The sequence below is a fragment of the Ictidomys tridecemlineatus genome, chromosome 1 (genome assembly GCF_052094955.1).
Source record: "Ictidomys tridecemlineatus isolate mIctTri1 chromosome 1, mIctTri1.hap1, whole genome shotgun sequence".
NCBI classification, from domain to species: domain Eukaryota; kingdom Metazoa; phylum Chordata; class Mammalia; order Rodentia; family Sciuridae; genus Ictidomys; species Ictidomys tridecemlineatus.
The window spans coordinates 14,817,316-14,831,395 of NC_135477.1; the positions used below are offsets into that span (position 1 = coordinate 14,817,316).

Here is a 14,080-nt window from a genome sequence, read left to right on the forward strand (position 1 = left end):
CCAGAAGGATGTCTGATTATAAACTCTCCCACCAATAATGCATCCCTTGAAATGATGTTTTCCAAAGAGATGAGAAATGCACATTAATTATATGGGGGAAAGAACACAGAGTATAATCTTAGTTTTATATAAAACATGTATAGAAAAATAATAGATTAGGGTAAATAGAAGTTAGAAATGGTGTCACCTCTGAGTAGCAGATTATAGGTTCATTCTTCCAGATTTTTCAGAATATGTACAGTGAACACAAACTTATTTTTTGTTTTGATTTTGAATCAATGCAATTTTTTTAAGGATTCATTCCCAATTTCCCCTTCCCACATCAAAAGTCCATCACACACTCACCTACGCCTGCTGAGGTCACCCACTGACACATTGGGGAGGGCAAAAGAAGGAGGCAGCTTTCTGACAGAATCTGGCACAGGGACATTCCCCTGACATTGGAAAGACTAAGAGGGGTTCAGAATCCAGAACCTGTTCTGCTTTTTGAGGAATTACCAGGCACTGGACCTACCTGCAACCAGGCCCCCTAGGGTCAGGAACTTCTTGCAAGACCTTCTGGAAAGAAACTAGTTCCATGAAAGTAATCGCAGACTTTGCTTTCATTTTCCTTTCTTTCTTTTTTTTTCCTGTGCATAGCTTAATTCAGGCCTTGGGCAGTTGATACTGAAGGAAGAGATGGAGAAGGAGAGCCGGGAGAGAGCATCCTTGTTAGCCAGCCGCTATGATTCTCCTATCCACTCAGGTGAGTGGCAGACCCTTCCTAGCATGAGCTGAGAGCCAGAGCCTGTCTGGCCAGTTGTGCAAGAGGCAGGACCATTTATGGTGATCTCCAGAGCTCCTTTTAATTCAGAGATTTCGTTCTATATGAATCCATAATACCATATCTCCATAGATCAAAAAATGAAGAGCTCAAAAAAATGTAATGACACATTCAAAGATATGGACGTGTTAAGTTGCAGAACCAGAAATCAAAATGAGCAGCCTATTTGCCTTCCGTGCCCTTAACTAATGGGATAGACCTAGACCAGGCCTAGGCCAGGCCTCCCAGGAGCCCAGCTGTGCTCAGCCAGTAGAACTTCAACTGGTTGGTTTCCAGGCCAGTTACTGCTGCCATGTCACTGGGACAGGGGGTCCATGTGTTCGGTCATCCCTAGGTTTGAATCCTTGTTCAGCTGTCATGAATTGAGTGACCGTTGGCAGGATACTTCTCTTAACTCCTATTTCTTCTTTTGTAAAATGGAAATAATAATCATATTATTAGGGTACTGAGGATACAAGGAGATAAATTCAGTTAAGCACTTAGATGGGGCCCAGAATTTTAGGAAGCGCAGCTCCCTTGGTCCTGCGGCTTTCTTTCCCTGCCCTTCCATAATAGTGTCACTGTTATGATACTATTCCCTGGGCCCTCAAATATGGTGGCATTTTGTGATCATTTGAGCCCAATATCATTCGAATTGTTTTTGCTAAATCTCTTCTTCTGCAAAGCAAGCAATATACTATCAAGGTCATTAAAGAACTAGATTTCTGCTTTCCTAACAATGGCCTTTTGACCTTTTTCTCACTCAGCTTCCTACGCTCCATCATCTAAAACCTCATCTCTTCCTGGCTATGGAAAAAATGGGCTTCACCGGGTAAGATTTCTCTTCTATTAGTTATTTCTTTGTGCATTCCCTCTTCAGTCCTAGCTGAAGTTCAGGCTTGTTGTCCGACTACATCTGACCCTTTTTTAAAGTTATAATTGGATACAATACTTTTATTTATTTATTTTTATGTGGTGCTGAGGATTGAACCCAGGGCCTCACATGTGCTAGGCAAGCACTCTACCACTGAGCCCCAGCCCTACATCGGACTCTTGACCTGAATGTTGGATCATAATGAAAACTGTAACCTCCCTGGTCACCTTGTAAATCACAAAAAGTGAAAAAGGCAAAGTGAAAATATTTCTTTTGAGAAGAACAAATAAATAAATGAATGGCCTATGGAAACTTGAGACTAGATTAGTGTGGCAGATATTGTTACAGTGCAGCAAGAAGTAATTGAGTCTTTTTTTTTTTTTTTTAACTAGGGGTTGAACCCAAGGTTGCTTAACCACATCCCTAGCCCTTTTTATTTTTACTTTGAGACAGGGCCTCATTAAATTGCCGAGGCTGGCTTTGAATTCGAGATCCTCCTGTCTCAGCTTCCTGAGCCACTGGAATTATTGGCCTGGGCCACCGCACCTGGCTTTGAGTTGTTATTTCTGCTATGAACAGAAAGTTTCTTGAAATTGTCCTCCTCACAAGCCAGAGAACAATAGTAATTCTGTAACTACACAGGGAAATGTATTTAAGAGATATTTGCTTACCAGGGGCCTGTGATCAGTGGCAACAGAAGTACCACAGCAAAGATTTTACAGTTGCAAAGGAATAAATAGGAGGGAAAATTAATGAGGGTCCAGGAAATGAGCCTGGGAAGGGTTCTTAGGATTTTGTAAATCCTGTCTTTCTTTCTACCTCCAAAGTGATCACTGTGAAGTTTTTCTAATGATGGTTTTTCCCCCTCGTTCCAGCCTGTTTCCACAGACTTTGCTCAGTATAACAGCTACGGAGATGTCAGCGGGGGAGTGCGAGGTGAGGCTCTCCTGGCCAGGCTGACAGGGCAGCCTCTTCCCAGCTGGTCAAGGTTCACTTGAGACTGTGCCCTGTCTCCAGGCACTGCCTGCCTTTGGGTTTCCCCCTCCAGTAGGATCACAGCTCTCTTCTGTGAGCCAGCAGAGCAAGTGCTAAAATCTAGAGGATCTCCACTGAAATCCAGCTAAGGGGAATCCTCGAATTTCCTTCTGGGTGTTGAGCACTCTGTTCGCTTCCTGGAGATGCAGCCATAAGGGAGACACAGCCCCTGCCCTCAAAATGCATATGACAAGGAAAGAGAAAAGAAGGAGGCTTTACCTGATTCCTAAAGCTGGGGTTGGCATTTTCTGGCTTCTTGGAAGCCTGCGGTACAGCATGGGCATAGACTGGGAGCAGGGAAACGACATGGTTCCTGGGGACTATTTTAGGAATTGTAGTAGAAGACAGTCTCTCTGGGAATGGCTCCACATTTTTCCAGGCCTTTTCCTGATATTTTCCTTTCCTTTCCTTTTCAGACTACCAGGTATGGACCACTCTGCTTCCTTAACTTGGCCACACCCGCACCATAGAGCCATTTTCTAACCCAGGCTGCTTGCCCCAGGGTGATGATTTCTGCTAAGATGATACATACTGTAGTTGATTTGTCTAATCATTCCTCCACAGCTATGAAGCGTAGGCACATCTGGTGCCCAGGTCAAGCTGTCCCTGCAGGCCATGGGGACATAGCATGAGCCAAGTCAGGTGTGGAAAGACTCTCTTGCTCTGGCTTAGGAGAGTCTCTCCAGGTTGAAAGCGGACCAGCATCAAGGGTCAACTCATGTGCAGTGTTTTTTTTTTTTTTTTAGTTATAATTGTAACAGAAAGAAACTCAGGTCTTGAGCAACAGAAAGGAATAGTTTGCTCTCAAACTATTCCTCTTTTTCTGGAACTTTTTTTTTTTTTTAAGTGGAGAAAGGTGGTCCTGGGGATTAAACCCAGAGCCTCATGCATGCCAGGCAGACTCTCTACCACTGAGGTACACCCCTAGCCCTAGAACATCTGAGCAAAGATAAGGAAAAATACAAGGAAAACTAAGCCCAGACTGAGAAATTAGTCCATAGTTATTAAGCCAGGATCTTTCTGAGACCGGATCTCAGAAGAGATTCCTGCTTCTTGTTCAATAAGAATCTCGTTTTGAAAAATACATAAGGAATATGACACATTATAAAATAGTTATACGAGACCCAACCGGGAAGTTTGGGAGCCCACAGAGTCCTCCCTTGAGCGCCCCTATTCTGTGCTCCTCCTTGAACCACATCTCTGCTGCAGACCCTCCCGGATGGCCACATGCCTGCAATGAGAATGGACCGGGGCGTGTCCATGCCCAACATGTTGGAACCAAAGGCAAGTACAGCTCTTCTCTTTTGTCTCATGCAGGGATGACATGGCCCTACCTCAACTTGGTTTCCTGTTTTTTCACCCTTTTCGGAATGTGAGGCCCACTTGTTCTAGACTGGTGCATCTAGGGGAGCTGTCAGAAAACACAATGTCTTTTCACTCTGGCTGCAATAAGTCCACAGGTTTAAGCCCTTACTGCAGTTGGAACTCTGTGTTCTTAGTGAGATACCAGCACTTCTTTTCCTTGGCCACCCTTGGGATGACTGGTCGCTCTAGCTTCAGAACATTCTGTACCTCCAGAGGTAACCAAGGGCTTGTGCTCCCTGTTAGCCTTAACTGGGCTTATTTCAATGGGTCCATTGCCAGAACATTGCTTCTGGGCCTGCCTGGTTCTGTGGATTCATGAGATAGTTATGGACCAAGATTGCTGAACCCAGCCATCTCTCAGAACTACATAAAAGCCAGCATATATACCTGCAATTTCGATTTTTCTCAAACTTTTACCTTCATCCCCCACTCAGAATAAGTTGGTATCCATGTACCCAGCCAAGCTCTCCCAAGGCACAGTGCTCTGAGAGGCCTTGATGGAGATTTATATCCCTGTCCCTGTTCCCTGGAGCTCCTGCTGGTCTTGAGAGATAAACACCTTGTACTCTGTCGTGATTATCTCTCAGAAGCTCTGTCTTGGTAGTGTTGGATTTTAAGTAGATTCTGCTTGTTAAAATGAACAGCGGTATGTTAGGAGGTGATTTTCTTTCCTTCTCAGATATTTCCATATGAAATGCTCATGGTGACCAACAGAGGGCGCAACAAAATCCTAAGAGATGTGGACAGAACCCGGCTGGAGGTAAAAAAAAAAAAAAAAAAAAAAAAAAAAATCCAGACCCAGTTGCAGATCCCTATACAACACCCCACTGCACCCTGCAGTGTCCCCAGAGAAATGTTTTATTTTTTCAGTGAAAACGAAAAATCACAAAGATCAATCTCATATTGTAGGTAGAACTAAGAGGTAACTAAAATCTCAGAGAATCACTAATGAGATAAAAACCACGAGAAGCAAGTTTGCAGGCCTGTATCCATTGTTCTAGTATGTACTGAGCTCTATTAGACTCCTGGAGGTACAACAATAACCCAGACTTGACCCCTGCCCTCAATATACATATGTCAAGGAGGGATTGAGAAGGATGTTTTGGGTTTCTGGTGCCCAGTCTAAATCTGGCATTCCCTGGCATCAGGGAGGACAGAAGTACAGCCCTTATATTTAAATGTCTCTATACTTAGATCAGTATTTTTAAAATGCCTGGAATGACATTTGAAACAACCCTTGAGACACAGTATGATTTTAGTCATTTTCTTTGGAAATCGGATGCTGTTGTAATGAGAGCTGGGGAATGCAGAATGGGTGTGTCCATCCCCCTTCAGAGAGTCCTCTTCCCCTGACCCTGGGCTGAGCCCACTGGGAGCTGGGAAGGAGCTCTCTAGGAGGAGGTTTATACCGGACAAATGTCTTTCGTGGCTGTTACTGCATTCCTCGTGGAGGGGTTAGCTGGGTACACATGCCCAAGGCCTCCTTAGATCTGGAAGACTGATCTTTGTACTTTTCCATCTGAATGATTTATTTTTTTTAAAAAAAAATTCTGGCTGCCAGTCTCAGGAACAATCGTTACTGCTCCCTGACAAAAGGCGATACCTTTGTAGAAGTCAGGCTGGCTCAGAGAATACTGGCCCCTGGGTCCTAAGGGGACTGTTCTGGAAGCGGTGACAGATAGGAGGCCTCCCCAGTAGACCAGGTATCCACCTTCCCCCTCATTGATAAGCCAAGAAGAAGCCCAGGGCTCCCAGGGACCACCCTGGAGTCTCTTTCTAGCTGGCTTTCTATTGCCATGGTCCATTTTCTGTGTATCTTCTGAACATCCCAAAGAACTTAAGTGGAGTCCCCTCCAGCATCAGAAATCGCTCTCCTGTGCAGCATTACTACTCAGTGTTGTTTTAACACTGAATTATAACAGGACCAGTAACACTGAACGAGCTCCTCATCTGGTGGAAAGGGCACTCACCTGGCCTAGTAAATGAGCATCAGAGATAACCTCCTCTCCCATCAGGCAGCCTTACTCTTCAAAATGATGGCAGTGCTCCTCAGTACCTGCAAGGGGTTGATTCCAGGGAGGACATTAGATCCCAATATCCATGGATGCTTAAGTCTCTTCTAAGAAATGATGTAAAATTTGCATATTATCTTAACATATCCTTGTGTACACTTTAAATCACCTCACCTTATGCATAATACCTAAAACAATATAAATGGCCATTATGCCGCATTGTTCAGGGTAAATGGCAAGGAAAAAAGTCGATGCATGTTCAGTACAGAGGCAATTTCTATGGATATCTTTGGTCTGCACTTGGCTGAACTAAGGATGTGGAGCCCACAGATATGGAGGGTCAACTGTATCTTTAAGCTGGAGGTCAACTCTCCAGGCCATCCGTGTGGCCATCAGGACTGACCACTACTCTGTTCTCTCTTTCCAGCGCCACTTGGCCCCAGAAGTGTTTCGGGAAATCTTTGGGATGTCCATACAGGAGTTTGACAAGTTACCTCTTTGGAGACGCAACGACATGAAGAAAAAAGCAAGACTCTTCTAAGTCCCACACTTAAACGGCAGTTAGAAAAAGGACTGGCAGCGGGGCAAGGCCTGCCGTGTTACACTAAGGCCCAGACTTGATTGGAGAATTTATAGACTGCCATCCCTCAGCCACGACAAAAAGGGAAATTCTGGTCCCAACACCCATGAGCCAAACACTGGGCCAGCCCACAGTAACACTTGCCAAGCAGCCATGGGTAGAAATTTCTATGTTTCCAAAATCAGCAGTAGTGTCCACACGTGACCTTTCCTCATGACCTCGTGTCCACAACAGGAGCTTCTTTCTTTCTCCTTCTGTTTTCCTTTAACTGTTGTCCACCCTAGTGCTGACTGTAGTGGTAAGAGCCAGCAAGTGCCCTTAGAATGCCGCACAGGAAGAAACAGTTGTACTAATTCCAAAGGATGAATATATTTATTACGTAGCACTGTGCTAAGCAGGAGTCTGAGGAACGGGGCCGTGTGGTGGCAGCAGTTGTGCGCAGCTTTTCCTTGCCGGCCTCTAGAAGCTCTGTCTGGGCTCTGGCAGAACAGAAATCAGGGAACCGGGCAGGTCTGATCGAGCCTGAATTTCAGCAAAAAGTGATTTTTTAACAAGCTCCTTGTTCTCTTTGTTTGCTGGGACCTGGTTGGCAAATTGCTTAGCCATTACTAGAATTTTTTGAAAGAGGAAAGAAAGGAAAAGGAAAAGGAATGAAGGAAACCCTCCCTGAACTCTTTTTCTGCTTCAAATAGTGTAATGATTCTTCCTTCTCACCAAGGACAGGAGGTGGCCTGGGATCCACCTTCACAAAGAAAGGAAAGACAAGAATTGTCTCCCGACTGGCCCAGTTGCATGCAGCGAGGTGATTTTTGTCTATGGGTCATATCCCTCTTAGCAAAAACAAAAACAAAATCCATGTTCTGCCCCCAAATGCAACTTCTCATGCTCAGCGTCCCCTATAAACTGTCTGGCATCCTCTGAATCCGATCAAACCCATGCTGATTTTGCTTTTTAAGGTCTCTTCAGTAGTAAGTTAAGGAAAGGCATGTTTTCCTCTTGAATATCTGCAGCTCCAAAGTAGATTACATCCAATCAATTTAATTTGGCCTTCTCAGCTTTCCTTGTTGTTTGGCACTGTTAACTTCAGTGTGAGTGTGTGCACGTGCGTGCCTGTGCGTGGATACACGCTTAACTCACCCAGGGCAGTTTTGTGAGTCTGCATGTGCTTTTTAATTTATGCTTGAATGTTTGTCACACTGCGCTGCTGCTTCTAAGGGATATTTGGTACAAGTGCATGTGACTCCAAGAACAAGAGTGAGGCTAAGCTGTGCCCTCAACGTTGCCTCCTTCATGGGTGAGTGTTGGTGCTCAGAAGCCAGCACTCAGGCTGAGGTAGCTCATGGCTAGATCAGGCTGCAGCCCACGCAGGTGGGAAGGGCTGGTTTGGAGCTCAAAGCATCCCGCCAGGGTCCTCGTACTCTGCAACTGTCAATTCAAATTGGAGCCTAGCCTCAGCACAACGTTTGGCCTGCTTCTTGCTTTGCCCTGGCAGAGTATAGGGGTGGGACTGTGGTATATTTGTAGTGTCTCCCTACCAGTCGTTAACAGTGGTGACCAAGTGGGTCCTAGCACTCGGCTGGTGGAGAGGCTAGTGGAGTCAATGAAAGACCCACCATGTCTGTCACTGATAATGAGTCATCACTCATGAACATTCAGGTCAAATGCCAGTGTGAAAAAAGGTATTTGGAAACCTGGGCACAATTAGGTGGTTTTCTATATTTTCCATCTCTTGGTCCACATGAAAGAGGGCTTGGCTCTGTCATGAAAGAGGGAAATTAGACTCCTCCTCTTTATGTTAGAGACCCAGAGTCAAAGGCCCTAGAGTTACAATAATTAAAAAAAACTGGACCCTAATTTCTGCTCCCAGTAGTGACACCCTGCTCTTTTGTAATTTTTGAATTCAGTTCTGCATCCAACTTGAAAAACAGAAAGCTTCTTTCCATACCAAGCATACTAATTCACTTAAACTGAACCCTTCAAAGATAAATTACTAGAAAACAACAGTAGCCTCTTGCCTGTCCTTGGCTACTGGAAACCCTTGGAGTAGCTCCCCTACACCATTCCCTAGCAGAAGGTTCCAGATGGAAGGATGGCTTGGGGACAGCCTAGTTCTAACTGCCAGATCTGCTGTAAGGGCTACAATGCCTTATCCATTTTTGTTAAACTGGGTGCAGCATGCCTGATCTTGAAGTGTTCAGGACACAGCACAATAGATGGATGTTCTCCATTTAACCCTGTGCTGGACCGCACGGGAAAATTCCAACTGCTAACACAAAGTTCATCTCTAGAAAAGGAATTCTATACCTGGCAAGCTTGGTGCATATCTTAAGGGCTACTTTTTTGAGCATTTGACTTGTGACTTTGAAGCGCATACTGATTGCACGAAGTAGAAGAGGTCTCTATGACAATATGAGTCAGTGCTTCCTTTAAAATTTCTTCCAGAGAGCTCAGGCCATCACAAAGTCTTCCTGTGTGATTTATTAGGAGATTTGAAGAGCATTTGGAAACATATACAGCTAGCCATGCATCTCCATTTTGGTTTGGGGTTTGTTATTAAATGTTTTCTAATGTGACTTCTTCAATAACTAAACATAAGCTGCCTGTTCTCTGAAATCTCAGAGAGAGAAACTAGAATTAATGAGTAACAAGGTGCGGGGATGGGGGTGATTTTCTACCTGTACTCTCTGTTCTCCCCTGACCCGAAAGCCAGGGCCTCCCAGCTGAGGCTCCTCTTCTGAAGCACAGGCTGTTGTAGTTCTGTTTTCAACCCTGGTCTCCTCCATCTCAGCCTGGGAAAGCCCAGCTGGTAACATTTCTAAAACTCTCGCCTAATATCTTTACATTTTGAAGCAGACATCTTTTCCTAATTGCTTCTGAGATGATGATATAAAATATATGTGCTTTTGCAAGTTTAAAGGAGTTTAAATTAACCACTCTCGACTAAGTAAGTCTCTCTAACGATTGTGTACAGCAGATTTGGTGTGGTGTTCTGGGGCGTGCGGCAGGGCCAGGGACAGTTCCAGGTTGTGCCCTAACAGACCCCTGCTTCTGATTGTCCTGAAAGATGGTGGAAGGGAATGAACTCTGTCCCATCAACCCTTCTGTGTCCTCTGAAGCAAGCACAGATTTACAAATCACTTCATCTGTATTTCTGGTAGCTATTTAATCTGTACTTCATATTGCCAGCCCTGATTTTATTTGATTTTAAAGTTATTCTTCTTCTGATGAACCAAGTGTTGGTGTACCTTTAAGCTTGCTCTTTCAGGCTCCCCTTGGAAGAACCTTCCAGAAAAAGAGATCACTTAGGGCTTGAGATTTGCAATGATACCATCTAACAATGACAATGGGCACTAAGTAGATTCCCCAACAACCCTGTGATGGGAGAAAGAGAAAGCTATATTTTGGCATTCAAAAAAAAAAAAAAGTCATTATCCTTCCATTTGCTGCCCAGTAAGCAGAGAGAGATGGTAATGGATGTGTTCAGCATATAGATTATTATGTTTTTATTTGGGCAAGTTTAATTGATGGTAAACCCAAAAAGAAAGAGGGGGTTTGTCAGTTTAAATGGAAACTTTCTAAACAGTGAATGTGTGCACAATAAAATTCAATCCAAAGTTTTCTGCAGCTTCGTATAACTGGGTGGTGGTTGTGATCATCAAACAGGATTCTCCCACACCTCTTGGAAGAGCAGAGTGCCCATGAGTAACTTCCTGATCCCTCTGATGGAAGGTGGAAGGATGGGGCATTACCATTCTGAAGGGGTGGAAACGTGCCCCCTCCTGGCTAGCTATGTCTCTGTCCCTTATGGAGGGAGACCGTCGTCCACTGACTGGTGTTCTTTGGGGGTTTGGCGTGTATACAGTCTTGTGATAAATGTGAGTTGTGTCCGTGTGTTACCGAGGGCCCTGCAGAGAGGCTCTCGGGGTTCTTCATTTTAAGCTGGGTTTGTGGCTTTTTATCAACTGGTGAAAGGCATCAGCTCTTCCTGTCTTCCCTCTCCTTTCGGAAATACAAAAGCAGATGTTTAGAAGGAACGTCTTGAGATGCCGTGTTGTGTTCCCCGTGAAAGTGAGTCGGGTGTGCGTGTGCACCCGAGTACCTCGTGCTTGTGTGCACAGGAGGGGGGCCGGCCTGTCCCGTGTCCATGAGCTGCGCAGTGCCCACCTGCTCCATGCTCCTGTTGCGAGCAGCACTTCCACGCTCCCTCACCACTCCACCCCGCATCCTGCTGTACCACAGCTCGTGAATAAAGCCGTGTGCTTCCTTCCCAAGTGCCTCTGTGCTTTCATTTCTTGCTCCCAGGTTTCCTTCACCAGGTTCAGTGGCGTAAACCTATAGTCCCAGCGGCTCAGGAGGCTGAGGCAGGAGGATGGCAAGTTAAAAGGCAGCCTCAGCAACTTAGCAAGACCCTGTCTCAAAAATAAATAAATAAAAATAAATAAATGGGCTGGAGATGAGCTCAGTGGGAAGTGCCCCTACATTCCATCCCTGGTACCAAAAAAAAAAAAAAAATACCATTCTGACTTCCAAGAACCAAAACAAAACCAGAATGAACCCAAAACCCTGGGAATGCATTTCTATCACATAAGTTAGAAGGTAGCTCAACGCATTTTTTTCCAGTTCTGTTTGTTGAATGATCCAGACATTGACCAAGCTGACAAAAGAAGGGAAAATTCTTAGTCCATCTATCACACTGTGAAAATGTAACCAATGCATGGTTCCGTTTGTGACACAGCGGTGACAGCTTCGTCATTGGAACAAAACTGAGAATTTGTAGAAGCTGCAGGACAACAGCTTGTGAGTTGTCAAGCTGAAATGCACCAGGAGAAAAGCGTCTTCAGATCTTTGGATTCCTCCGCATTATCAAAATTGACATGAAGAAAATCTAGATTTCAGTTTATTGGATTTCAAGCTTGCCAGAACATACTCAAGATGGCCTGCTTCGGCCACAGCCTTCATCCTGTGTGTGGAGTCTGTGCAGGGGCCTGTCCCACCCGCACTCACACAGACCCTTGCCTGGGTGCAGGACTCAGGTTGTTTATTCCTGTAAAGACAGGCCAGGAACATTGTTCTACTCAGCTCTGCTTCCACCACACCAACACTGGTCCGTAACCCCCTCCGCCAGGAGTTGTTTTTAGTCCTATTATGAATACCTGTGGCATTTGGCTTTGGTGGCCACCTTTTTATTCGCAGTTGACTCCTGCCTCACTTCATGGCTACCCCTCCCTCAGAGCAAGCTCACCCACCTTTGATGGGAGTCTAAGGACGTTCATGACCAACCCTTTACTCACCTACCACTTCCCTCCCCTGAGGCCCTGCCCGGAATCTCACCACTGCAGACCACGCCTCTCCCCACCCATTCAGCTTAGCCAGTGACATTTCCTCTATACAGTGTCCAACTCTTCAAGGAGGTGGCCAGGAGAGAAGGCCCCAAGGAAAGGAGGTCATGGCCAGCGTTGATTCTTTAAAACCAGTTTCCCACCAGCTCTGTGGAGCTACCCATGTGGGTTTCCCAGGGGCTCCATTGGCCCTAAATCAAAGACACACACATTCACACCCTTTCCCTGGGCCTGTCTGATGGCCCAGCCCAACCAGCCCCAGCAAATTCTTTGCATGCTTATGGTTGAACCTCACGTTCTGTGCTTGGCAAGTGTTGTCTGGTACTGTTAGCTCTGCGTGTGTTTCTGCTGTTCAGTTGACTCTAGGGAAATCTCCATGTTGAGTGCCAGGCAACCCTTAACCCAGGCAAAGCCTGTCATCTAGTATCTCTAAGCCTCTGTTTACTCCTCTGAAGACTGGACAATAAATAATACCCATCATAAGATTGTTGCTAAATTATAACATGTTGAGCACTTGGCACAGTACCCAGCACATAGTAACTGCTCAAGAAACTTTAGTGACCTTTATGAAGAGCCATTAGTTACTTAGACTTGAAAAACTCCATGAACTCTCTGAGTCTCAGTGTTTTCAACAGATAGGTTGAGAATGGATACCTGTTCTGGCCATGTTAAGGGGCATCGAGGCAAATGATGTAAGACAGAGTGTTCAGATGCAGGCAAGTGCTTTATTACTAGTAGCTTTTGGACACTGGTGCTTGGGGAGTTCTGGTGCTTGGACAAGGTCTAATACTATATTTTAAATAACTTAGAATTTGAGTTTTTCATTCTTAGCTTTCCCATCTGCCATCTTTGCATAGTACCTGAGCATTCAAACAAGCCTACCTCCTCTTTACATTCTCAATAACAGCACCTTCTTCGCCCTGCAATGGTCTAAAGATTGAGATCCCTGGAGGTATGCCAACTAACAGCACTGAGACCTGAGAGGATCACACAGCAGCTGTGTGCAGGGTTCAGCAGCAAACTGTCTGGCTGAAGTTCCAGCTCTACCAATAAGCAGCTGCCTACCTAATGACAACTTGCTTAATTTCCCCAAACCCTAATTTCCATTTCTATAAAAGGAATAAATAATAATACCTACCTCAGAGGGTTATTATGGAATTCCCCATAGAACAAGACCTGGCATGGTACAAAATGAGTTCTCAGACATGAGCTTTTATTAATGAAGTGGCTGCCAAGAAATAAGAACCTACTATTTACCTGGCCCTGAGCCAAGCGTATTATGTGATTTCTTTCTTGATTCCTTACGTTGCTTCTATTTTAGAATTAAGGGATCAGACCTAGAGAGGCTAAGTGTCCTATCCAAGATCTGCCTGCTACTGGGGAGCTGGGATTCAAACCCTGTCACTCTAGTACCACGCTGGCCTTCTGGGTGTCACACATCATAGCCAGCCAGGGCGGCAGATGGCTCGAACCAGAGGTGTGTGAAGGTGCCAGCTTCCTGGGTGAGGTGGACCCTGCCCCACCCCAAGGATGCTTATAAATACCACCTGAAGAGGATCTGGGACTCATTCCAATGAGAGAGTCATTGGTTCCAGAAAGATCCTTCTGATTGTGTGGCTTCAGAGCACCTGAAGGCTGCAAAGATAAAGAGAGCTGCCAGTCCATAGGGTATCTGGGGACATGTTCTCAACTCAAAAAAGCCACCAGTCTCACTCAGCCCCTCCTGCCCATTGCTGGAAAGGGACTCCTCTTCCCTGCAGAGTCCAGCAGCCTGCCTGGGTGTGTCCCCCAGCCCTGCCCTGCTGGACGTGGCCCATTGTAGGCTGGAGAACACTAGGAAGGGTGGAGGCGAGAGGCTGGCAGCGTTGAGAAAGCACAGGGGGCTGGGGAGAGCAGTGGCCAAAGGTCATCTAGACCCCAGCCCCGAGGACCTTCCACGTTCTAAATTTCCTTCTCCCCCACCTGAGACCAGGATTCTGAAAAAATATGTTCCTTTGTCTCCTGCAGAGCTGAGGGTAGGCCCTAGCCAGCCAGGGCTATGGAGGAGCGTATAGTATGACCACATTTATTTTA

At 45.5% G+C, this 14,080-nt stretch overlaps 1 protein-coding gene across 5 annotated transcripts in view; it reads left to right on the forward strand.

Moving 5' to 3' along the window:
- The window catches only part of Ablim1 (actin binding LIM protein 1), a 186,827-nt gene extending 175,888 nt beyond the window's left edge, over positions 1-10,939 (forward strand). For 3 of the 5 annotated variants that reach the window (XM_078045117.1, XM_078045130.1, XM_078045138.1), the window contains 7 exons: positions 640-745; positions 1,570-1,634; positions 2,552-2,612; positions 3,128-3,135; positions 3,921-3,995; positions 4,756-4,836; positions 6,516-10,939. In XM_078045117.1, coding sequence (XP_077901243.1) covers positions 640-745; positions 1,570-1,634; positions 2,552-2,612; positions 3,128-3,135; positions 3,921-3,995; positions 4,756-4,836; positions 6,516-6,629 — 510 coding nt within the window. In that variant the 3' untranslated portion in view covers positions 6,630-10,939. Of the gene's footprint in view, positions 1-639; positions 746-1,569; positions 1,635-2,551; positions 3,996-4,755; positions 4,837-6,515 lie in introns of those variants that run through there. The other 2 variants (XM_078045070.1, XM_078045097.1) reach the window with 1 other exon arrangement.
- The last annotated feature ends 3,141 nt before the right edge of the window (positions 10,940-14,080 follow it).